The sequence below is a fragment of the Crinia signifera genome, chromosome 4, assembly GCF_055691185.1.
Source record: "Crinia signifera chromosome 4, ASM5569118v1, whole genome shotgun sequence".
Classification (NCBI taxonomy): domain Eukaryota; kingdom Metazoa; phylum Chordata; class Amphibia; order Anura; family Myobatrachidae; genus Crinia; species Crinia signifera.
The window spans coordinates 174,756,881-174,782,867 of record NC_139220.1 but is presented as its reverse complement, the minus strand read 5'-3'; the positions used below and the strand labels follow the sequence as shown (position 1 = coordinate 174,782,867).

Genomic DNA, 25,987 nt, shown 5'->3' with positions numbered 1-25,987 from the left:
ATATATTGAATTAGAGTACAGCTACAGCAGTACCACTCTTGGCCATTGTATGCACTGTAGGGCACCACTACTCTTAATAAAATTATTGCAGTAAGTTTGAGTCACTGCTCAGCTCCCTTTTGACATAGATTAGTGTATCACAACACCTAAACCTTCCCCGGCAAATGCTCTATAAAATGGTGAAAACCACATACAAATCCATTAAGTGGTTCACAAGATGAGCCCAAATAAATACATGCTTATCAGGGACTTCATTTTATATATAAGTACAGTATCCGTTTACCTTGGCAACTAGTTAAATGGCACTAAATGAAGTAAGCAGAATCTGAATACTATACACAATAATAATACCCACTCCCATGACAAGCTAAGAGCAGTGGTTTTGCCATCCAGAAAGTAAATTTTAAGAATGTGCTTTAGAAGGATAGTAGTGACTATTATATGCATAGGTCGACCACTGAATGTCGTCATGCATTAAGTTCGACATAGGTTAGGTCAACAGGGACATTAGGTCGACATGGGTTAGGTCAACAGGGACATTAGGTGGACATGCATAAAGGTCGACATGGGTTAGGTCAACAGGGACATTAGGTGGACATGGTGTGTTTCCCCTTTTTTTGAGCAGACATGTGCCGACAGGCAGTATTTCATGCCCTACCATCCACTAGTGCAGGGGTGGGGAACCTCTGGCCCACAGGCCGTTAACAGCCCCCGTAGCCCGTTTGCCCTACTTGCCCCGGGAGACAAGGAAAGGGGATTTCTCATGGGAGTTGGTGACGTGGGCGGGAGCGAGTTCTCGCGAGAGCCGTCCAGCAGTAGCAGCCTGCAGCCAGAGCGTGGGACCGGGAAAGCAGGGTCATTTTTTAGTTTCTAATTTTGATATGGCCCCCGAAGCATTTTATCCGTATACAAATGGCCCATGGAGGAAAAAAGGTTCCCCACCCCTGCACTAGGGCATAGTGGGAGAATAAAATAGTGTACCGAGCGTAGGCACCGTGCCCCAAGCATGGTGAGCGCAGTTGCTATGTTTTAATGTCCATGTTGACATTCAGGACAAAAAAAAAAGTTAAAAACCTCATATCAACCTTTTGCCTGTCGACCTTCCCCATGTTGATCTAATGCTTGTGTCGACCTTCAGTGGTCGACCTAATGTCTGTCTATTAAATGATTCATACCCCTGCACGTCATGTCTTCCATGAATGTAGATCAATAACAGTGCGGGACCTCCAATAGAGTATAGAATCGTACCAATTGTCATGGATAAATTACATGAAGATGTAAACCCTATTCGAAAATGCTTTAAAAACAGTTTAGCACCCCATTTACATTAGATTATCAGAGATGATGGTAATGCAGAAACCTTCCCCACCCATGGGAGCCTATGATCTACCACCTTTTACTAGATAGGCAAGCTTTAAGATCTTACACTTGTCAAAAATTATGACAGGTCAGCAGTAGTCAACAACACATTTCCTAGTCTTTAGCAGCCTGAACCACTTTTTGGCCTCAGATGATAGTTGTGATTGTTACTGTCTAGCTCAGTGAGCAGTGATTTAGCAATAATAAAATAAGGTTTCAGTAAGAGATGCCCTTAAAAAGAACAGAAAATAGTGTGTCCTTACCTTTTTTTGAGAGGGAATGTTTTGCGCTAGATGAATGTCTGGCAATAGACATAGGCAATACTTTTCTTATTGATAGGTGTTCAGAGGCAGTGGCTGCAGACACGGTGGCACTTGCGGTTGATATATTGGACAAGCTTTGTGTCATGGATTGATGAGAATCCCCTTCTGTGTCAGAATCATCAGAGTGAAGAGGATTAGTAAATGATAAGGGTGCTTGAAGAGAAGGGGTGTTCTGTTCAACCTGACTTCCTATCTGGGATGTAAGAAAATTGCTATTTAATACAGTCTTACTATCACAAGAAGATGCTTCTAAATGTTTGTCTGCTGAGTCAGACACATTTTTACAGTTTGCATGTTCATTGCCCAAAGCAGTAGAAACACAGAGAGGAAGATGGTCTGGCCTTGTTAGAGTGTCTGAGCATCTCTGAAGTGGTGCTTCATCTGTTTTAGCAGATTTCAAACTCCTACAATCAATACAAGAGCTTGAAGATATAACCGCTAGAGACTCCAAAGAACCGGACGATTGAGTTTTAGGTGACTGGTCAATGGAATAAGATGAAGCAGATTTAATTTTGATGCCAAGTCCTCTTTGCAAACCTGCACTTGTCTCAAAACTTTTGGGGCTTTCTTGAAGAGGTACTTTCTTTATTTCAATAGAGAGTTTACGCTCTAGCTTCTTCTCAACATTGGGTTCATTCTTTCCTATAACATCTGCAGATTTGTTATAGTTCTCATTCATGTCTGTTGCATTTTCTAAGGAGACCATGTGCAAAACAGGTTTTGGATGATAGCGATCACATTCTTGCCACACCGTAGTCACAGTTGGAAAAGCAGATGGAGGTGAAGGTGTCAAAATAGGTGGCACAGGAAGAGGCTCTGGAGGTTGCAAGATTTCTTCCTTGACATCTCCTTCAACAAGGCAACTGTAGAAAGTAGTGAATAAAAAAAGTATATATACTGTTATGTACTGATTTATTATCATCAATAGTGCCTAAATTCAACCAAAACAAGTGAGGAAAGTAAGCAACTGAAATTTTACATCTGATAAAATGGTAACCAGTAGAGGTAAATTATAACCTTAAGGGACCCTACATGAAAAGGACAGGTCTATAATAAACTATGATTTGTAATTGCCTTTAACTTAAGCCTTGTCCATACACTTGAACAATCTCAGACCAAAACGTACAATTCAGACAGGTTGAGCGGTCGATTGTGTGCACATCGTGAGATATATGTTTATAATGTGCAGTCAAATGGATCGAAAAAATCAACCCTCAGATCATTAGTGGTAAATCATATGTGCATCGGCATTACTTGCGGTTGTAAAAAATCTTGTAACGTATAGCGCTATATGGCAATCAACCATTCAATCCCAACAGCTGGGAAATGCAAAAAATGATTGGATGCATTTGTTAAAAAAAAGGTGCCATTAACCAAATTTATCTGAATGACTACTGTCTGTTTTCCAGTGTTTGGGAGCAAACTGTCTATTGTCATTTGCTCCCACACATTTGTTCTCACTAGACAGACAAGTCTTTAGGTCTGTACCAAGGGCATGTGGTCAATATGCCGGTGGTCGGAATCCCGACCGCCGCAACGCCGGCACTTTGTCCTTCTATAGTGTGCTGAGCGTAGCAAGGCAACGGACCGACTGCATGGCGAGCGCAGCGAGACCGCAAAGGGGGGGGGGGGGGTGACACATGACCACAACCACCCCCACCCCCCCCCCCTTGTTGCCAATGTGGCGTTTGGGATTCCGGCGTTGGTATTTCATACCGGACCCATACCAAGCGATGGTCATTTACACTGAAAAACAGGTTATTTTGCCTTATAAAAGATTGTTGCTTTAAAAATACTGGAGATTCTCTCCAAATCTCTCACTTTCTGATTCTCACACCATATTACATTCAGCCCTAAATATCAACCCCAATCAAATCCTCATCCTTTCACCTGATGAACAAAGCTAGAATCAAGCACTTTATTCCCTCTGAAGATCTACCAAAAGTCATACATAATCAATGAGATTAGCAATGCCCTCTACACCTTGGTCTCCCAACAAAAGAATTGCACAACTTAGAGCTGGTATAAAATGCAGCAGCCAGGCTAGGAGAAAAGTCACCTTCAAGGATCTATGCGACTGAGGGGAGATGTTCAAAGACCAAGCCTAACAGGCTGGGTGTCATTGTCTAGTAATCCACTTGTATAACTTAACATTATCATTTTCACAGAATAGTAATTTGAACTTGTTTAGCTGCAACAAGCTTTAATAGACCGTTATAGCAAATTACATCGCATGAAGTTCACACCACTTTTGGAACAATGACAGCACAACTGCAACTACACATGTAAGTGGGTACAAAGAATTGAATTCAATAAGGCCTTTGGAAGATTTCTGGCCAAGTCCCAAAGAAAAAAAACTCTTAAGTAGTTCTCAAATCTCAGCTATACAAAATGGAGTTTCAACATCAAATAAAAGCTTTGGTGCCAAGCCCACAGAATGCAATACATGTGCCAAAAATAGACAACACTTAACTATTTTCCAGGAAACGTACATAGACACATTGCAGTATTCATTCTCATACGGTTTGACAATATACTGGAAGAATAGGGTTGAAATACATAGCCCACACTACATAACAATTAAACATACACACAAAAGAATGACTAAATAATACAGGGGCAGATTGATTAAGCTCGGTGAAGTGATAAAGTGTCTGGTTTTTATCACCGGCCAATCAGCTCCTGTGAAGTTACATGCTTGGTTTGAAGAATGACAAGTAGGAGCTTATTGGCCAGTGATAAAAACCAGACACTTTATCACTTCGAGCTTAATAAATCTACCCCACAGCGAGATATGTTAACTGCAAACCGTTTAACCCTGAAATCTCTGAACAGTAAAACCAAAACTGTCATTGTTTTGTTACATCTTATCTAGTCAGCGTCTGAAAACTCTGAAGAGTGGTTTGTATTTGAAATTCTCCAGATTGTTGAGGCCAAAGAATCATAGGCTACAGAAGCCAGCATTTAAAGTCGAATATTGCCTGATTTTCTTTCAACTAAACAGTCAATGGCACAATTTATTTATGTATTTTATTAACCCTTTGAGTATCAACATCTGTGAGATGTGCCAAATATCTGCTAAAAAAAAAATGCTGTGTACAAAACTATTTTTCCTATATAAAACTAAACATCACAGGCAATTAAGATGAATAAAAATGGTTGCTTGGCAATTTTAACACCTATTTTGACAAATTCACTTGCCTTTTAAAAGGAGCTAGGTCATGCGACCAGCGATCAGAAGGGGGCTAAAAACGGGAGCGCGCACCTGGCGGTTTATCGCCGATGCACACTCCAATCACTGGCAATATGGTCGCTCATCGACCATATTGCCAGCGATTATAGCCCGTGTGTACGCACCTTTGAGGAGTGAGAGCTGTGAACAGTCTACTCTGTTAATATTTTTTTAGTTACTGCTCTGGTACCCATCCATCTGTTAAAACTGCATAAAAATCTTTTAGGTGGCACTCTCAAGACTTTTCCTACAAATAAATCTACACACAAACATGCTTTTCATGAATGAAATAATTTGTTACAGCATACACTTTGCTTTTGCCACCATATCACTCTCCCCTTAACCTCCCCCTCCCCAAAACCAAAAAAAGCATACCTATACTATACACAAATAAACAGTGATCCTTTATTTGTACCACCTTTCTAGTTGAGGCTAGGTTTACCACTACCTTTGTCCAAAAACAGAATTCCAGTCTAGCTTGCTTTGTTAATGTGGACAGCTAAACTTATGTTTTTCCCCTGAATAGTGACTATGAGCTTCCTGACAGCTGGTGTGACATCGTGGGACTGAGTATAATCTCTAACATCAGAGTTTCTCAAGTACCCGGTCTTGTACAGATTGTGCTTTCTAAGCAGGGCAAAGCGAGTAGATGAAGTCTTATGTATTGGCCTGTATTTCAGTAGGGGACAGAACTGTTCATGGTCGGGTACATAAAATCATTAAAGTTTCCACCAAGAACAACATTATCCCTGCACAATTCTATAATACATTTAATAAGTTTAACAAAAGCACCACTTATGTTTTTGTCTTGGTTCTAAAACAGAGACCCCCATAGCAAGCACACAGATACACCCAATTACTCTAGATAAACACCTTGGACAGCCTCACTCTCCTCCGAGGGCCGAGTTCCCAGTGGGTCTATCTTCTCAATCACTGAGAGCTTGTCCCCCCACAGCCCCTTTCACCCATCAGTGTATCCTTCAACTATGCTTTGACGATTGTGTTTATAGTCAGTAGCTACACACACAACGCGTTTACTAACCTCCGAATTCGTGGTGGCTTTGGTGGTGGAGAATCCAATTTCTCATTCTCTGCAGGACTAATAGGGTTATCAGTACTCTCATCCTACCAATATTTAGAATAAGAAATATATTGTATTAGTCTGTAATTTTATTCATTTTCACAAACAAAATAAAATTATGAAGACTGAATAAATTTCATTATACTACAGGTACACCACAGATTATCGGCACCTGATTCTCTGCACCTTTTATTCTAAACATATCAGGTGCCAGAAGGAAATTAGGCTGTGGGAGGGCTTAGCTAAGCCATTGGATAGTTAGGCTGCAAGAGGGCTTGGGTTAGGCTGTAGGTGGAAGGCCAGCTTTGGGAGATTAGGGTTTAGTTAGTGGGGGGGGGGGGGGGGGGGAGCTGTTGGGATGCCAATCTGTATGTACCACCGATAAACTGGCACAGTGCTGGACTCAAGGGTGCTAGATTATTGGTGGTCTACTTGAAATAATATAAATATATCATTTTAAAATTTTTTTAGGTATGCATTTAAACTCAAATATCTCATTAGGGAACCTATAGACTGCAAAAGTTTAGGAAATACATACCAAGCCATCCACAGGCTTCCTAGATTCACTCTCATATACTTGGAGCTGCTTCTCAAACAGCTGTGCTATAGCACGATGCACAAGTTCATACTGCTCCTAGGTAAGTGAAACATTGGAAAGTAAAATGCAGTTACTGGTCATTCAGATTAGATTAAAATGGAACAATATTTTCTCTGTTTAAACAGTGATTTAGTGCAAGTCTCTACCTTGTCAAAATTCTATGGGGCAGGTGTATTAAGCCTTAAAAAGAGAAACGCAAGGGTGATAGATTAAGAGCTGATTGGCTGGACGACTATCTCTTTTTAGGCATTAATATATAGAGAAATTTGTTGTTTCACAAAAAGTATTTGTACTTGTGTATGATCACGGCGCCCCCGATTTCCATCGCAGGGCATTGTACAACCACAAAATCGCATGCGATGCGTTTGTACCCGATTTTTAATTGTACAGGCATCCAGATGCCTGATTCCTATGTTAAATGTTCCTATGTTGTACACCCACCCTGATGGGTAATAACTATGTACAATGCCCCCCCCCCCCCCCCCCATTGTTAACGCCACCCCACTATCGAGGGGCGGCGGTACGCGTGCTCCGACCTTTTCATACCCCCACTATCCACGTCAGCGTGGAGTTGATTTTATATAGCGCAGCGAGCCACCGAGCCCGAAGCGTGGCAAGCACAGCGAGCCCCGCGAGGGGACGCGTAATACTTGTGAAGTAATGCGCGTCCCCTCGCCACGCTTCGGGCTCGGTGGCTCGCCACACTATATAAAATCAACTCCACGCCAACATGGATAGTGGGGGTATGAAAAGGTTGGAGGACGCGTACCGCCGCCCCTTGCGGGCTCGCTGCGTTCCCACCCTTCGGGTTGGCGTTGATAGTGGGGTGGCGTTAACAATGGGGGGGGGGGGGCGGCATTTTACATAGTCATTACCCATCAAGGTGGGGATACAATTAAAAATCGTGTCTGGGTGGGCATTTAACATGGAAATTGCGTTGCATTATAATGGCATGTGATGCGACGCAATATTAAAATTGTACACTCATCCCGGGGAAAGGCTGAAATCGGGTCCCATCGCATACCTTAATTAGTGGTAGGCGACGCGACGGGCGCCGCGATAATACACAAGTACCAAAGTATTTACTACACAATGGGCGTCATGGTAAATATTGTAGGTCACATACATTAGAAACCTTAAAGCACTATTAACATTAATACCTTGTAGCTATACTTTGGCCAGTATTCAATGCCTCAGATTCGACGTTTTTTTCAGTGAATCTGGCAATTCGCTGGGTTAACGGCGAATTTTCTGTTAGAAAAAAATAATTTGCCATATTCAATGGAGGCAATTCGCCACAAATGAACAGCGAATGTCTGCCGATTCGCCGTAAATGATTCTCCGCAATTCGCCTGTGATTTTCAATGGGGTTTTTAGTGGAATTCGCAGAGAGTGTATTCAATGCTCAAATGGAGAACTGCTTTCTCCATTGAAATTCGCCATGATTCTCCATTTAGCATTCGGCAGCTTTTTATGGAGAACTGAACATGTTTCTTTAGAAATAAATGTTTTATTTCCTTTTTTTTTTTTATGTAAAAAAATCAGTTTTAATTTAATCTGATGGGTCTTGCTTATATTCACTCATTACTAGCGCCTCTTTAATATATTTAGAAGTTTTATTACATCCCCCCCCTCAGTGAACTGACATTGCCAGCTGAGCAGCGAGGGGGGGAGACATGAGCTGACAGGCAATTGCAGTCATGACTGCAGTGTAAGTACCTTGTAATTCAGGCAGGCTCTGGTGGTCTGGGGGAAGGGGAGAGAGCCCGGACACTGATCAGCACGGAGCCCCGACACAGCCTGAGGACGGGGACGGCTCCAGCAGCAGCAGACCTCCGGCACACCCGGACATCTGATCAACACGGAGCCCCCGCAAAGCCTGAGGGCGGGGAAGGCTCCAGCAGCAGCAGACCTCCGGCACACCCGGACATCTGATCAACACGGAGCCCCCGCACAGCCTGAGGGCGGGGAAGGCTCCAGCAGCAGCAGACCTCCGGCACACCCGGACATCTGATCAACACGGAGCCCCCGCACAGCCTGAGGGCGGGGAAGGCTCCAGCAGCAGACCTCCGGCTCTGGCAGCCCCAGCGTGGTAATAGCAGATGTCAGCGCTGGGACTGCTGGAGGTCTGCTACTGCTGCTGGACCCGTCCCCGTCCTCAAGCTGTGCGGGGGCTCCTGGCAGCATCAGCGTGCTCCCCCGCTGTGACTCCGCTCAATCCCCTGCAGTGGCATTGTAGCCACAGCAGCAGTGGAGAGAGCCAAGTGCAATTCGCCGCAGAGGGTAATTATCGCCGTCAGGGGCTGAGAGCCCCTGACGCGTTGAATAATGTGAACGGGCGGCTGCCGGCGAATCTCCCAGCAGGGAGAATCTGGGCGAAAGTGCGGCGAATCCTACACAGGATTCGCTGCTGCCCTCGACCCCCGGCCATTGAATATTGGCCTTTGACACTATCACATTTTTCATATTAAGTTTATTAATTTTGCACTTAAAAGTATAAATGTATACCTTAGTCTGGACTGCAGAATGCCGTTGTGTCCTCATGTCTTGAATTAGACTGAAAACATTGAACTCCTCAGGTATCTTCTAAAAAGATGACAACGACACATTAAATATCATTTTACAAATGCAAAGGCTTCTCAAAACAATAATGAACTGTAACCTACCCGAGCTTTCAGCAAATTCCATGTATAATCTATTGCACAGATAGCACCTGTCCTTCCACATCCCGCACTGTGAAATAGGGAGGAGAACTTAATTACAAACAATCTATATGCTTCAAACAATAAATATTCCATACAGAGACCTCAACAAGAAACCAAATTGTTATCATCACATACACTCAAACACATACCTGCAATGTATACATATTGGGACCTCTTCATGGGCCTGATAATCCCTCATTAAGCTGATCATGTCAAGGATAGAATCAAAAGATGATGGGACGTCATGATCTGGCCAGTTCACATAATGGAACTGATGTATTTTACGTGATTCCTAGAAAGCAAACAAACATTTACATATTTCAAGTACTAGAAGCTGCCTATGAAGCATCAGAACTGCCTGAACAAAAAATAAATTCATTTATACATGGTCAGGAACGCCACTTGTTTATGTAGTTACAAAATGTAATTAGAAAAGGATTTTTACCAAAGGTAAATCTGGCTGCTCACACGACGGAAGGTCAGTTCCCAAAAGGGTTAGAACAAAGTATATAAGATGAAGGTGGAGTGCTATGAAAGTTCAATTGGTTCAATTGAGAAAGTTGTTGGAACAATGAGAAAGCAAAGTACTACTTTTAAGCTTATTGGACACTAGAGGGTCTTGATGAACTTCCCGCATTGAACCAGCTCAAAGAAATCCCTTCCATTTTTCTCAACCAATTGATCATCCATAATACAGCAATACTGGGACACTATCACCTGCGCAAATTTCTGTTGGAGACTCCACAAGCTCACACAGAAATCGGTGTTGACTGTGGGACTGGGTTGACTGAATTGCCCTAGCAGATAAACTAGCTTGCGGTAATTAGCCACAGCTAATTGAATTTGGCCCAAAGCTAGAGTGGTTTCCAAGTTGCTAACGAAAGAACCTCCATACAAAACCACTATCAAAGCCTTTTTAACAGATTTTGCCAAAGGATCACCAAAAACAGAAACCTATGATTTTACATAATTTATACTGTACTATGGGCTGGATACTGAGAACGGATTGTTAATCAGAGAATTTGCAAGTGGAGCCATTATCAAATGCCTGAGCACGCGTACCACATGCATGCGCAAGGGTGATTAAAGAAATAAATTGCATATGGATCATAAACGCAAAGCGGATGGAGCTTGACTGACAGTAAACCAGCATGGGGATAGTAACCGGCCATCTTCCGGAAAATCTGTTATGTCAGTGCTGGCCTAGATCAGCCTGCCTCAGCTGCAGATGAGAAGGGTCAAATATACTCATATTTGCACAGAGACTGCAAAAAACTTTCCATGGTTTGGGAATTGCGTATAGATTTACTAGTGGATGCCGATAAGTTATCCATTTGCAATTCACCTGCAAATTTATAGAGGGTGAGATTTTCTTTATGACTGGTTGTCTACTTGAAGTCATCTGCTACTTTGCACATTAACAATCATGAACCAAGTCCTATTTCTTTATTTCTGTAGGTGTAGCACTGCATTGTTTATTTTCTATTGTTCATAGGTATCTAAATATTTATAATCTGGGAGCCCCTTTATGACAATCCAGTTAAATTGGAGGTACTTGTATATTATCACAGCGCCCACCTTTTCCATCATAGGGCATTGTACAACCCAAAAAATCGCGTCGCATGCGATGCGATTGGACCAGATTTTTAATCGCACAGGCACCCAGATGCCTGATTCCTATGTTAAATGCCGCCCCAGACCAGATTTTTAATTGTATACCCACCCTGATGGGTAATGACTATGTTAAATGCCCCCCCCCCCATTGTTAACGCCACCCCACTATCAACGCCAACCCGAAGAGTGGCGAGTGCAGCGAGCCCGCGAGGGGCGGCGGTACGCGTCCTCCGATCTTTTCATACCCCCACTATCCACGTCGGCGTGGAGTTGATTTTATATAGCGTGACGAGTGCAGCAAGACACCAAGCCTGAAGCGTGGCGAGCCCCGCAAGGGGACGTGGATGAGTTCACATATATTCCGCGTGCGCTCGCCACGCTTCGGGCTCGGTGGCTCGTCACACTATATAAAATCAACTCCACGCCGACGTGGATAGTTGGGGTATGAAAAGGTCGGAGAACACATAGCGCCGCCCCTCGCGGGCTCGCCACGCTTCGGGTTGGCGTTGATAGTGGGGTGGCGTTAACAATGGGGGGGCATTTAACAGTCACTACCCATCAGGGTGGGCATACAATTAAAAATCGGGTCTGGGGGGGGGGGCATTAAACATGGGAATAAGCCCAAATCGGGCATGATCGCGTTGCATCGCATCGCATGCCATTATAATGGCATGCAATGCGACGCAATATTAAAATTGTATGCTCACGCCAAGGTAAAGGCTCAAATCGGGTCCCATCGCATACCTTAATTAGTGGCATGCGATGCGCGCAGTGATACACAAGTACCAAATTGGATATTACTGGATGTGCCTTGCTGATTCTGCCAAGAGATTAAAGATTGGTTTTGGGGTCTCACAGGACTTGGACCAAAACAGGATTCCCTCTTACCATCAGTAACCACCTGTCATTGATGCCACCCCCTGTGCACTGGTTGGGTATATTGCTGCCCACTGCACAAGTAAAAATGGTGCTGCAGCATGGGAGTTAACCTCTTCAGTGCTGCGTCGTCCATAATCCACGTGGGTCGGGAGATCTCCGGCCAGAGTAAAGTAATAATCTTGTTTTTGAATATAAACCAGTTAGGTGTGTGTGTGTGTGTGTGTTCTATTCTGGGAAAAACCTATAACAGTTTCATGGTCAGTTACAGGCAATCAGGTTTGAAAAATAAACAATTATATTGTTGCCTGTAGAAATGAAATCAATTTAAGTGTTAGAGCGGATTATCAATTCTGCAATGATAAAATCAATTCCATTGTTCCCGGGTGATAGTTTACTGGAGTGACATTTACACTAAACACAATTACAGAAAGTCCGGTTCTGGTGTAGTTTCACGGGGCTTCCGGGTTGGGTACGCTCGCCAAACTATCTAAAATAAAGTAACTTAACTCCATGCCAACATGGATAGTTCATACCCCCACTATCCACGTTGGCAAGGAGTTGATTTTAGATAGCGTGGCGAGCGTAGCGAGCCACCAAGCCCGCAGCGTGGGCGAGCGAAGCGAGCCCCGCAAGCGCCGTGAAACTACACAAGTACCAAAAATGCTATATTTTTAGTTACATAACACTACTTTTATAGTCTTAACAAAAATGTTATACCAAATCACAGCAGTCAAAACACTGTGCAATCGTTTCCAAAAAGGTTTGAATCTGTTGACAAAATATGAATTGACCATAGTAAAAAATATCTTAAAGATTTAAATATAGAAATGAAATAGCATGTGTTGGGTACATATAATAACAGCCCTTTTATGTTTACCCACCAAAGGGGGAGAAGGGGCACATAGACAAAAGGGGGGATTTTAAGACCACACTTACATTCTGAAACTCTAATATAAGTGTTCTAACAAAGTAGTCCTTCCTCGACTGTTCTTCCTCCTATAGAAGGACAGATACACGAGCCGTTTATACACACAGTGGTTTGAGAAGTTACTTTTACAAAACATAATAAACATAATATAAATCTGCTTATTTATATAAATGAGTATACTGCACATTTATTTTATCAAGAAGTAACAGAAATGGATAATTGGTAAGATTATTTGCTGTACAGTATAGGGATTAATTCAAATTTATTGATTGCAAAGCAGATTTTTTTTAGCATATAGACAAAACCATGCAGTGCTGCAGGTAGGGCAAATGTAACATGTGCAGAGAGTAAGATTCAGGTGAGTAATTTTCTTTCCGTGCAGGGTAAATAATGGCTGCATTATTCTCACACTGCAATTTAGATTTCAGTTTGAACACACCACACCTAAAAGTAACTCTCTTTGCACATGTTATATTTACCCCGCTTGTAGTGCATCATGGTTTTTCCATTTGCTTAAGAATGTGCTTTGTGGTCAGGTCTGACTTAGGCACATAGGGCAGAACACCATAGAGACTTTATATGCCAAAAGTTAGACAGCAACACTAGTGCCACCAAGGAGCAACCGGAGATACATAAAGTCAAACAGCTAACAAATTGCACATACACACACACCCATCAGCCAAAAAAATTAAACCATCTGCCTAATATTGTATACTAGGTGATTCATCGCGCCCTACGGGCGCTCTTCACACCGTCGTAAGGGGCTGCGCCCCCTTAATTTGTGAACGTTTGTATATGAGAAATATGGTTAGAATTGTATGAAAGATGCCCTGTATTGCAACTTAGGTGTCCGCGAATCGCGGGAGGGGGGGTCGCGGAGGGTGCCGCGAATTGCAGGAGGGGGGGTCGCGGGGGGTGCCGCGAATTGCAGGAGGGGGGGTTGTGTTGGGGTGGATGCTGCGAATCGCGGGAGGGGAGGGATTGCAGAGAATCGCGGGAGGGGGGTCGCGGGGTGGGTTGCCGCAAATCGCGGGAGGGGGGTTACGGGGGCGGGGGTTGCGGCGAATCATGGTAGGGGGGGTCGCGGGGGGTGTGCCGTGAATCACGGGAGGGGGGGTCACGGGGTGGGGTGCCGAGAATCGCAGGGGTGTGTGTGTGTGCCGTGAATCGCGGGAGTGGGGGTTGCGGGGGGGGGGGGGGGTGGGGGGGTGTGACGCGAATCGCCACAAGAAAAAATCAACACAGAAAGGTCAACACATGTAAATGTTGACATAAGTGTGGCACTTCATTGGTGTCCATGTCGACACATGAGAATGAATATGAAAACATTCAAAAAATTAAAAAAAAAACTTCAAATACTCATGTCAACCTTTTTCATTGTCGACCATAGCCATGTCAGTGTTTTCCATGTGCAATTTAATTCTGGAGCTGCCGCGAATCGCGGGGGGGTGCCGCGAATTGCGGGAGGGGGGGTCACGGGGATGGGTGCCGCGAATCGCGGGAGGGGGGGTTACGGGGCGGGGGTTGCGGCGAATCATGGGAGGGGGGGTCGCGGGGGTGTGCCGTGAATCACGGGAGGGGGGGTCACGGGATTGGGGTGCCGAGAATCGCGGGGGAGGTGTGTGTGTGTGTGCCGTGAATCGCGGGAGTGGGGGTTGGGGGGGGGTGTGACGCAAATCTTTAATTCTGGAGCTGCCGCGAATCACGGGGGGGTGCCGCGAATTGTGGGAGGGGGGGTCGCGGGGGCGGGTGCCGCAAATTTGCGGGAGGTGGGGGGTCACGGGGGTGCCGCGAGTCGCGGGAGGGGGGGTTGCGGGGGGGGGTGACGCGAATCGCCACAAGAAAAAATCAACACAGAAAGGTCAACACATGTAAATGTTGACATAAGTGTGCCACTTCATTGGTGTCCATGTCGACACATGACAATGAATATGAAAAAATTAAAATAATTAAAAATAAATCTTCAAAAACTCATGTCAACCTTTTTCATTGTCGACCATAGCCATGTCAGTGTTTTGCATGTGCCATTTAATCCTGGGGCTGCTGCGAATTTAGGGGGGGGGTGCCGCGAATCGCGGGAGGGGGGTCGCAGGTGGGGTGCCGCCAATCGTGCAAGGGGGGGTCGCGGGGGGTTCTTTTTGCCGCGAATCGCGGGAGGGAGGTCGCGGTGGGGGTGTTTTTTCCGCGAATCGGGGGGGGGGGGGGTCACGGGGGAGGGTTTGCCGCGATTCGCGGGAGGGGGGGGTCGCGGGGTGGTGGTTATGCCGCGAATTGCGGGAGGGGTCGTGGGGGGGTTCTTTTTGCAGCGAATCGCGGGAGGGGGGGTCGCGGGGGTGTTTTTGCTGCGAATCGCGGTAGGGGGAGTCGCGGGGGAGCGGGTGTTTTTGCCGCGAATCGCGGGAGGGGCGCGGGGGGAGGTTTTGCCGCAAATCGCGGGAGGGGGGCGCTCACCTGGTGGCTGTGGAGTAGCAGTGCTGGGCAACATGGGAAGGCAGTGGGTGTCTGGCACTGTCTGTGGGCTCACTGGGCTGGTTCTCTGTCACATACCTCCCAACATGACCCTCTCCAGGAGGGACACAATGCTCTGTTTCTAGACTTCCCCTTAATGTATGATTGCCATCACCTGTTTTAAACAGGTTAATTTCTCAGAAAGGTGTTCAGCACAGATGAAGGCAATCACACATTAAGAGGAAAGTCCAGGAACAGAGCGTTATAGACACAGACACCCACTTTGAGTGACAGATGTAGCCAAATATATAGGAGATGTCCCCCTCATCTTAACAGCTGTGAATAGGCGCCGCATGGATTCCACAAAATCTCTTAAGGAGCCTCGTAACATCCCATACCAAGACATCAGCAGCAGATCCTTGAAGTCTGTAAATTGAAAGGTGATGCCTCCATGGCTCAGACTTCTTTTAGATTGGAGAATCTGTAGGCCAAGTCACCACCTTGAACTATTTTCAGGTTCCTCAAACCCTACAGAGTGTAAGGGCGAATTACCCTATTGACAGTTGCCATCATTGGAAAATTATGAAGGGGTTTGACTTCATCTGCAAAATTTATAGATAGGTCCTAGGTGTTGAAACATCCACATGAATGCCAACACCAAAGGCTTCCAAGCACAAAATTGGCCAGAGCATCGCACTGACTTGCCTTCTTCCTACACTACCCAGGTAAATGACGTAGGCGCACCTGCAGCATGCTGTTATGCATGGTGTGTTCGGACACCTTCCTATTCTAGCATGCATGAACTTCTTCAGCTATTTGTGCTACAGTAGCTCTTCTTTAGAAAAGAACCAGACAGACTAGTCTACCCCAAAAGCTTTGGGCCAACACTACCCTGTCATCAATTCACTAGTGGTCCTTCATTTGATCACTTTTGGTAACTACTAACCGCTGCATACCAGGAATAACTCACAAGACCTGTCATTATGGCTGATTAGTGAAATTATATACATACACAAACATATATAAACACACATTTTTTATAATAGATTATTAGTGCTGCTAGACTGATATTGGGCACGTCCAGCATGAATCCACGGTTCGCAGCTGGCCCACAAGACACTGAGAGATCGAGAGAGAGAGAGAGAGATCGAGAGAGAGAGAGAGATCGAGAGAGAGAGACACAGACATAAAAAGTGTGTAGATATAAAGTTTAAAGGAACTGGTTGGTTGGTACTTTATGGGGGAGATGTAATAAGCCTTGAAAAGTGATATTCAGCTCTTAACCATAATTTATCAAACCCAGCCTGTAACATAGCAGTAAAGAGTTAATTAATAGGTGGTTTATCCCTCTCCATTTTATCACTTTTCTTAGCTTAGTACATCTGGCCCATTAGAACAGTCCACTTGTTCCCTCTCTAAAGCTTAGTACATAGACCTTTATGTATTGTGGGTCTCTCACTTCCCCCTCCTCAAACCCCCAGTAAAACTCTGCCTGATCCAGCAACCTTTCCCTTCAATACTGCCTGCTCCTGTAGCTCAGTCCAGCCATACCCACCTCAGTAAAAATAAGAGTCTGGGCAGAAATGCTCCAAATTCCATTACAAATATTAATTTTAAATAGGCAGTAGGTGATGGAGCAGTAACCATGTTAGCATACCATAGTCTGTAATGCACTTACACAAGAAACATGGAATGGGCCAAATGTTAAAGGCTGCTCTCCGAAATTTGGGTAATAGCGTTCACATTTTTTCTGTCAGAAAACAAAAAAGAAATCCAAAAGCATTAGCCTAAAAAATATAAATATACACACTTTACATTCCTGTGCTTGGCGTTACATACAGCACATCATTTTGAAATCAATTAATTAAAGTGATACACAAAGATAGGGTTAGATGTATCAAGCAGTGTGAAGTGTAGAAACATGGACCAGTGCAGAATTTACCCATAGGAACCAATTAACATCCAACTATCATTTAATAACACAAACTTAATGCTTCCTCAAAAGTAGATTGGCTTCTATTGGCAACGTCTCTACACTGTTTGATACTGTACATCTGCCCAATAGTACCTGTATTATAAAAATATTTCTTCTACGATACTCATGGCAGCCATTCTTAGGGATATTTCCCTTATTCCTATGATTAGATAGGGTGATTTTTTTTTTTTATATGTACCGTCCACCTGAGGTACACAAGTCAACTCCTCCTTCACTTCCTCTGTCTTTTTTCCTGTCTCCTAATAGTTTAGACAGGGTAGTGCTGTTATTTTTATTTTCTGTGGGCTTACCTGTAGGGTTGTAGTGTTCTTAAAGAAAGTTAATGTTCAAGTACACAGAGCCCAAATCTCACCACAAAGCATATATTTGGTGACTACTTATCTTTGTACTAGGCCTGGATATCACATTAGCCATATTATATAGTTACTACATTAACTGTTATTCAGATGATAGGTTGACAGTCAATAGGTCAACACCATGTGGTAAAAGGGTTGAAATGGTTAAGTTGTCAACATGGCAATGATCGACATATGAAAATGTCAACATTAGCAGTTTGTTTTTGTTTTTATAACTTTTACATTTCTTTTACTTTACAATATAGGTGGACTGGGAACACCAAATGGTGAGTGAAGCAAGGGGATGTATTACACTAGTTTGGGGTCCATGTGCTGAAATCTACAAATTTACCCCCCCCCCCCCCCCCCCAAAAAAAAAAACCATGTCAACCTTTTGCCTTTGTCCCCCTAGACACAGTCTACCTATTTTACCACACCAACATTAATTACATTCACTTAAGTAAGGACTCTTAAAACCGGTTAAACTGCATTAAGAACATTTTAGCTCATGTTATTGTTCGACAATACATACCCGTCCCATTTCAAATTCTCGACAAGCCATTACAATTATCTGTAGGGAAAATAAAGAAAAAAAAATATACAAGTTAAAAAATCTGGGTCAACAACTTTTGTTCTTGAGACCATAATAATATGCTGGGGCATTTAGAGTTCTACATACAAGCTGAGGCAATAGAGTTTCTCATCTCTGAGGTTGGGTACATACTTGCTGATCTGCACAGCTGACAAACTGGGTGCCGTGGCACTTTAGGGTGCCTTAAGTTGGTGGTCGAGTACCAATTTAAATAATTGTGAATGACACAGTGAAAACCACAGCTAGTTGCTTCCGATCATAAAATATGTGGACAGAGGGGGAATCCTATCCCTCACCACATAAGGATGAAAAATATATAAATTGTGTTTATCAATAAGAAACTTTCAGCCTAGTAATACCATAAAAAAAAAATCTGGATCCTCTAGTACGCTGTAATTTGAAATAGTTTAGAAACCACTGGGAAACCATCTTCAGCTGATACTGTATGTCTGAACATTGTTCCGAGACATATCAGGATGTCTGTGCAGCATGCTAGATGCATATAATTTAGCACATATGTCTGTGTGTACGGGTGACCACCATGCAGTAGATAAGTAAGAGTGTATAGGTTATGCATAAACTTTACTGATTGTTAGATCAGTTAGACCAGCAATTCTTAAATTGTGGGTCCTTAACATAAAGTGGGTCAAAACTCCATGTTGGGGACTTCTCTAATCTCTCCCTCAGTAATCCAAGAAGTCTGAAGCAACAGACTACTCCACTGATTTGTCAAACACCTCGCATCATGGCTAATGGTGCCCATACACTTTTGTGATCAGATACGATGTGACACCACAATGCAGTTTCCCACCGCATCTTAAGTGCTTTCTTTTCAGGACCCGATGTCACATGCCACCTGCGATGACACATCAGGTGCTGGAAGAGGGCTGGTGGGTGGTAGTGTAGCGGAACTGGCGGCAGGATGGCAGTTAGCCTTGCTCCACCAAGCTCCAAAAAAGTTGTCCTAAAGACAACATAGTTAAAAGGCAGAAATTGAAAAAACCAAGGACAAACTTACAGCAACACTGTATTCCCAGATCATCCTCCAGAAATCTATTACAGTATTTGCTAAAGGCCCCTGGGTTGCTATGTATGCTTCAGGCCCATATACACCCTGAAAAATAAATAAAAAAGGGAAAAACATGAGTTATTTCAAGTATTATAAACAATGTAATAATATATCTGAGATTGACAAGTAATCACTCCAAACTAGACTCATAACTCAAGAGCTTAGATTCTACAGCAGCAGTTCCCAACTTGGGGTACTTGATATTAATATTGGTGGAAGAATAAGTCTCCATTGCCATGGAGACTAACCATGTTGCGTCACTTCAGGTTCTGCCTGCAAGTGTCAAAGTCTTCTCGTGCTTTTGCCCGACCAGCAATCCATTGGGAGCTACCCGCGCTGCCCTCAGACATCAGCTCATCACTGACGCAGGTGGGGGAAGGAGCAGCATTAATCTTACAGGTGTTTGTGGGAACCCCGGAGACAGTACCCAGCCAGCAGCCAGACACAGAAGGAACAGATTCTCAACCACACACACACACACACACACACACACACACACACACACACACACACACACTACTCCTTCATGAGGACACGCATAATGCTCACTTCCACTACACTCATAAGTACTGTGGATATTTCAAATTGAGAGTAGGAGATACTCCTAATTGAAAAGTCTAAACAAGGGGTACAGGAGAGAACAGGTGAGCAACCACTGTGCTACAGTATAAAGAGCAAACCAGTTACACGTGTGCTCAACACACGTATACATTTTAAGTAAAAGGTGCAAATTTTATTACAAAAAAAAAATACAAAAATCAGTTCATAAGTAATGTTCCACAAAGCAAAGAGACAGTGCCGATTTTTCCAACAGTTAAAAAAAATTGGCACTGAGACTGAATAGGTTGAATGCAAATACCCCCAAAAAATGCATTTCTCTGGTCTAAAATAACCAAGCGCAGAATAATCTCACTTAACTTTGTTCCAAAAACATGGAATATCATTTCTGGGGCTGCTACAACAAACCACTTATTTACAATAGTAAAAATAATATGGAAACATGAAAAAGTTGCGAGTCACCCTACAGACAAGTCCCCAACACTAATTCAAGCCAAGAACAAACCTTAAAAGTATCAATTTACCCAAATCATCTTACAGAGCAAATCTATTAACAGGGCCATGACAAAACATATAAACATGGATTGCTGCATTTGGTTTTACATCACAGGAAGAGACATTTTTTGATCGGTAATCAATAATTCTGCTAAAATGCAATAAATTCGGTATGGAAATAAGGGTTTAAAACTAAAACAGCAACACATATACAAATAAAGTTAAATCCTATATAATAAAAGGCTAACGTTGTTCCTTGTCTCTATGGAGGGGAATTAAAGTGCATTGCACGCCGGCTCTAATTCCAGTGTTGCCAGGTTCATCCGCGCACAGCAGCCGCTGCTGACATTACTATTTTGTAATGTAACTTTGATGGGCTGGTAAATAGTTTTGAATAAATCTACAAGTCAAAAGACCACTTTAACCGTTATTTAGAGCGGCATATCGTAGCGGAGTATGACTCTTAGGAGGCCGGGCATGAGAAAAAAATGGAGAACTCTTTCCTCCAATATCTCCTCTGCTCCTCCTTAATTTACAATTAGCCCAGTAAGGCCTCAAATTCAAAAACATACATCAATATGTTGGAATCCTGAGAAAACCACACAATAACTACAGTAATGTAGTAAAAACACCCCTAATTTTAGGACTAGGGATGCCAATCCCGGGATTGGCGGGACCCCGGGATTTAGGGCATTTTTTGACAGGATTTGAATCCAGGGATAGGAGGGCCCAAACCAGGGATTACGGGATCGAAATGCCTATTTGATTCCTTTCTCCAGTGCAGCGCTGAAAGCAAGCAGAGGCTCAGCTCAAGCGCTGCCTGGCAACAAGGTTGGTTGGCTGTGCAGCGTGATGTTAGAGACAGCCATGTACAGGGCCCGGCTGCCTGCTCGTGCTGTAGCCAAAGAAAAATGGCCTGCATTGGCCTCCCTACTCAAGACAATGGCTTCCATACTACCTGCAATACTATTACTAAAGTATTACTCAGGGAGGCAACCACCTATTGAGACAGAGAAGTAGTCATAAGGTCAACAGTAATGCTGTCAAAACTTTCACAGCATTATGTGTAAGGGAGAATACCGTCATGATTGGAATATTATTTAAAGCATTTTTGCTGGTATTATAACTTATTATATTGATTTACGATATTTAAAGTTATAATTTTGATGTTGTTAAAATGCTTTACAATTGTGGTGTGCACATTTTCCCAACAGCATTTTGTATACCAGCATCCCTAGCACCATAACACATTTATCCCATGGGAGAAACGGATTTGGGTCAGATTTCTAAGTTATTTTCAACAAATGCAGTAGTGCATTTTAATTACAGCGTATGCAGCTATATACCTTGGCATCATTACAACAGTCCAGACCACAGTACACATACATATACATACATACAGTCAAAGATGGAAGTATTTAAGATCATAGAGGGTAGTTTCTGAAGAGAGCAAACCTTGTCCTGTTGAAAGAGCATGATATGAAGGACCATGTGAAAATGGAGTCCGAACAACTTAAGGGAAAGGAAGAAATCAGACAAACCATATCTGTCCAGAACATAAGCTATAGGGGCAGCTCAATGGGGATTAGCATGCACTAATACCACGCTGAGTCGTGGCTTCCCCAGTCTCACAGTGGGCGACTCTGCTCTCACTCATAGCCCTGTAGTCTGGCTCCCTGCATGCTGCCCCCGATGCAGTAGTTCTACCCTGTGTTCTTCACCCAATAAACTTAAGTGCATGTTCTGTGCATGCCTTGTGTACATGGATCTTTAACATTGTCCCCTAAGGACAGTGGGGAGTGTTCACTGATCTGTGCTCAAGTCCACGCTGGGTGTTAGGCACTGCCCAGAAGCCCTCAAACAATATTTGATCCTTATTGCTTTGTAAGGATAGCAATATGCCTATCCCAAGCATGTTTAAATTGCTCTACTGTATTTGCCTCTACCACCTCTGATGGTAGGCTATTCCACTTATCCACTACCCTTTCTGTGAAGTATTTTTGGTACTCTTTACTTAGCACGGCGCCCATCGCGGGCATTGAATGCACTAAAAAAATCGGGTGCGACGCGACCGACCCGCGATTTCCCATAGGGAACAATGTTAAATGTCTCAATTGACCCGATTTTCCTGTTCAATGCCTCAATTGACCCGATTTTTCCATAGGAAACAATGTTAAATGGCCCACAGAGGCCAAATAGGCACCCTGAAGTGTGAAATGGCCCCCACAATTGTTAACGCCACCCCACGATCAACGTGAACCCGAAGCGTGGCGAGCGCAGCGAGCCCGCGAGGGGCGGCGGTACGCGTCCTACGACCTTTTCATACCCCACCTATCCACGTCGGCGTGGAGTTGAGAATAGAATAGTGTGGCGAGCGCAGCGAGCCACCGAGCCCGAAGCGTGGCGAGCGCAGCGTGCCCCGCGAGGGGACGCGGATACCTGTGAAGCCCGCGAAGGGACGCGTTTACCTGTGAAGGTATCCGCGTCCCCTCGCAGGGCTCGCTGCGCTTCGGGCTCGGTGGCTCGCTGCGCTCGCCACACTATTCTATTCTCAACTCCACGCCGACGTGGATAGTGGGGGTATGAAAAGGTCGTAGTACGCGTACCGCCGCGCTCGCCACGCTTCGGGTTGACGTTGATCGTGGGGTGGCGTTAACAATTGTGGGGGCCATTTCACACTTCAGGGTGGCTATTTGGCCTCTGTGGGCCATTTAACATTGTTTCCTATGGAAAAATCGGATCAATTGAGGCATTGAACATTGTTCCCTATGGGAAATCGGGGGCATCGCGTCGGTCGCACCCGATTTTTAGTGCATTCAATGCCCGCGATTTTTTTACCTGCGATGCCCACGATCAAAATCGTGGGCGCCGTGCTAGGTAAAGAGAACCGTATTTTTTTCCCTCAAATTTCCCCTGAATCTTTCTCCCTCTAGTTTCAGTGCATGTCCTCGTGTTCTGTTGCTCCTCTTCCTGTGAAGAATGTCTCCCACCTGTACCTTGTTTAAAACCCTTGATATATTTGAAAGTTTCTATCATGTTCCCCCTTTCCCTTCTCTCCTCTAAATTATAAATATCAATGCTGCAGCAGTAAAATGAATAGTTCCCCATGCTGCTGTGTCCTGAGGGGTATTGCACTCCACAGCCACAGTTCCTAGAACTCAGCACTGGGATCCTCCTCCAAAAAGTATAGTGCTGGCGGATTCCATGACGTAGTAACCCTGCAGCTGGGGTTAACCGCACCAGATCGGTGCACACACCTGGCTACTCTTGGTGCTGGGGGTATGGTGAGACAGTTCTCCCCTGGCAAGATGCACTAAGCTTCAAAAAGTGATTAAGCTTTTATTTTTAATTTACTTTGGTGCTAAATCTAAATTATGAAAGATATAGATCTTCCCGGACCAAATAAAAATGCCTTACAGGTTTACAGATTTTCACCAATAAACTTCAAAATCTTCACTACTTCTACTATTATAATGTATTACGTTTTAGAACGGATGACAACTGTAAAATAAAACTCCCTGACAAAGATTTATGCAATAAAATTGAGTTTCAGAGCAGAAAAGTTTCTGTATAGTGTGGCTGCAATTATTCAATTACTGTCCTTCACTGAGGTGACAATGGAGCTCGGCTTTCTCAGAGATAGAATGTCAAATGGAATGTGGAGTCATTTGAACCCTATCCAAATCTGCATATAAATAGTTCATGTGCACACTTGGATCATGTAAAATAATAGTTGAACAAGCTGCAGAATCAACATTTGATATAACCTATTAACAGAAACATAAAGCTAATGTTTGACAAATATACCAAATGTCCTTCTTGCAAAATGAGGATTAAAAGGCCATTTTCAACAAAGAAAATGTTTCAAGCATTGAGATAGATAATAATGAAATATCATGAGGCAGATTTAATTACATTAACTGGAGACAACAGCTCGCATTGCGAGTTTATTTTTATTTTTTACTACTACAGTAGGCAGATCTGTTTGCACCTCCATAGGATGTGAGCAGAATCTGCCTCATGAAATTAAGATCTGGAAACCAGCTGGACCTGTTTGGATGGCTTTGTATTTAACCGCATTGACCGCCTAATGTTTAATATTGGTGCTCCAACAATCTGCTTCAGTGGGTCTGTTTAGGGTTGTCAAAGCATCTCCATAATTCCTTATTAGCATGCATGTTACACTGAAGGATGGGTAGCATGACACATGAAATGTTAATGTTAAAATGGTTGGACAATCAGGAGACTTTCTGCCTCAGGCTATCCAACACCTGTTGATTGACCAGAACCGTTCATACAATAAAGCACAAGCATCATTTTGTATTTTAGATGAGTACAGGTTGAGTATCCTTTATCCAAAATGCTCTGAACCGGAAGAATTTTGGAGAACGTATTATTTCGTATTTCAGAATATTTTGTTATTTCAATGATGTATCTTGAGGTAGCGTGCATTTATGTTGTAAAACACAACAGACACACAAATATATTTTATTTCTGCTCAAAATAAGGTTTCAAAACATGAAACAAAATTTGTGTACTACCTCAGGTACTGAATTTGAATGGCAGCAATCATTTTCTTGCACATATTTACTGCCCGTTACATATCATGTCCCCAGTACTGCCGTTACAGATATTCCCAGTAGTGCCAGTTACATATCATGTCATCAGTAGTGCTGGTACAGATGTCTGCAAAACAGAGGGGGTTTGCAGGTGCACTATGCACTCATTACTGCTAAAATATATTCCTTTTATATTTCATTTATGAGGTTGTTTGCATACATTTGGCCAAAGATATGTACCAGCCCACCATGTTAAGGTCACCTCTTTAGAGCAGGTCCCTATCACTATGGCAGGGGTTCCCAATCTTTTTTGAATCACGGCACCCTAGAGTATCAAAATTTTTTCACGGCACCCCTAGGCCAAAAATAAATTTATTAGATTGGGTTTATATGTGATTCTTTGGGTCAGGTATGTGGTAAAGGACAGGATTTGCTTCTGTTTGTACACATTTTATTAATGGCAGCCACCAACATTGCTTTTGCTCATAAATAATTAACCATTAATAATTTGAGTTGGTCCTGGACTACCAACCCAGGGCACCCCTGCATGTGTCCCGAGGCACCCCAGGGAGCCGCGGCACACAGTTTGGGAACCACTGCACTATGGGGTTCATGCCTGGGGTGCAGGGCACCTACAAACCAGTCCAGCAAAACCACCCCAGGGCATCACATAAATAAAATATAGCTGTGAAGTGTAATACAGTGTGAAAGAGTGTAAAGGGTCATAGAATGTAGGGTATGTGAAAGCAACTAATAGTGATTAGTGAAAAAATTAGTGAAAAAATATGTGAAAAAAGACACATAGAAAAAATGATAATATGTTTATGCGAGTCTATGTGTAAAGTAGCGATGCCCTTAAGTGGTCCAGCCAGACAAGCCCAAGGGGGCCCCGCTCCCAAACACTTACCCCAAGAAAACTGACTTTTATAAAGTATTAGGACTTACTTGAAATTATGCCTTGATCACAGTTGTGCATTAAGTCCTAATACTTTATATGTCAGTTTTCTTGGGGTAAGTGTCTGGGTCCCCTTTGGCTTGTCTGGCTGGACCACTTCAGGGCATCGCTACTTTACACATAGACTCACATAAACATATCATAATATTTTCTATATATGTCTTATTTGTATTTTTTTCACAAATTTTTACTTTTGACACACCCTTTATCACTATTAGTTGCTTTCACATACCCTACATTCTATGACACTTTACACTCTTT

At 43.5% G+C, this 25,987-nt stretch overlaps 1 protein-coding gene across 2 annotated transcripts in view; it reads right to left on the bottom strand.

The window, feature by feature from the left end:
* The window catches only part of PTPN12 (protein tyrosine phosphatase non-receptor type 12), a 77,247-nt gene that overhangs the window by 9,708 nt on the left and 41,552 nt on the right, over positions 1 to 25,987 (bottom strand). Inside the window, exons 4-13 of one of the 2 annotated variants that reach the window (XM_083183047.1) lie at positions 19,109 to 19,204; positions 18,031 to 18,069; positions 16,846 to 16,917; positions 12,728 to 12,787; positions 9,448 to 9,590; positions 9,260 to 9,326; positions 9,102 to 9,176; positions 6,534 to 6,629; positions 5,957 to 6,039; positions 1,623 to 2,545 (exon numbers count right to left, since the gene is read on the bottom strand). In XM_083183047.1, coding sequence (XP_083039173.1) covers positions 1,623 to 2,545; positions 5,957 to 6,039; positions 6,534 to 6,629; positions 9,102 to 9,176; positions 9,260 to 9,326; positions 9,448 to 9,590; positions 12,728 to 12,787; positions 16,846 to 16,917; positions 18,031 to 18,069; positions 19,109 to 19,204 — 1,654 coding nt within the window. Of the gene's footprint in view, positions 1 to 1,622; positions 2,546 to 5,956; positions 6,040 to 6,533; positions 6,630 to 9,101; positions 9,180 to 9,259; positions 9,327 to 9,447; positions 9,591 to 12,727; positions 12,788 to 16,845; positions 16,918 to 18,030; positions 18,070 to 19,108; positions 19,205 to 25,987 lie in introns of both variants that reach the window. The other variant, XM_083183046.1, reaches the window with a different exon arrangement.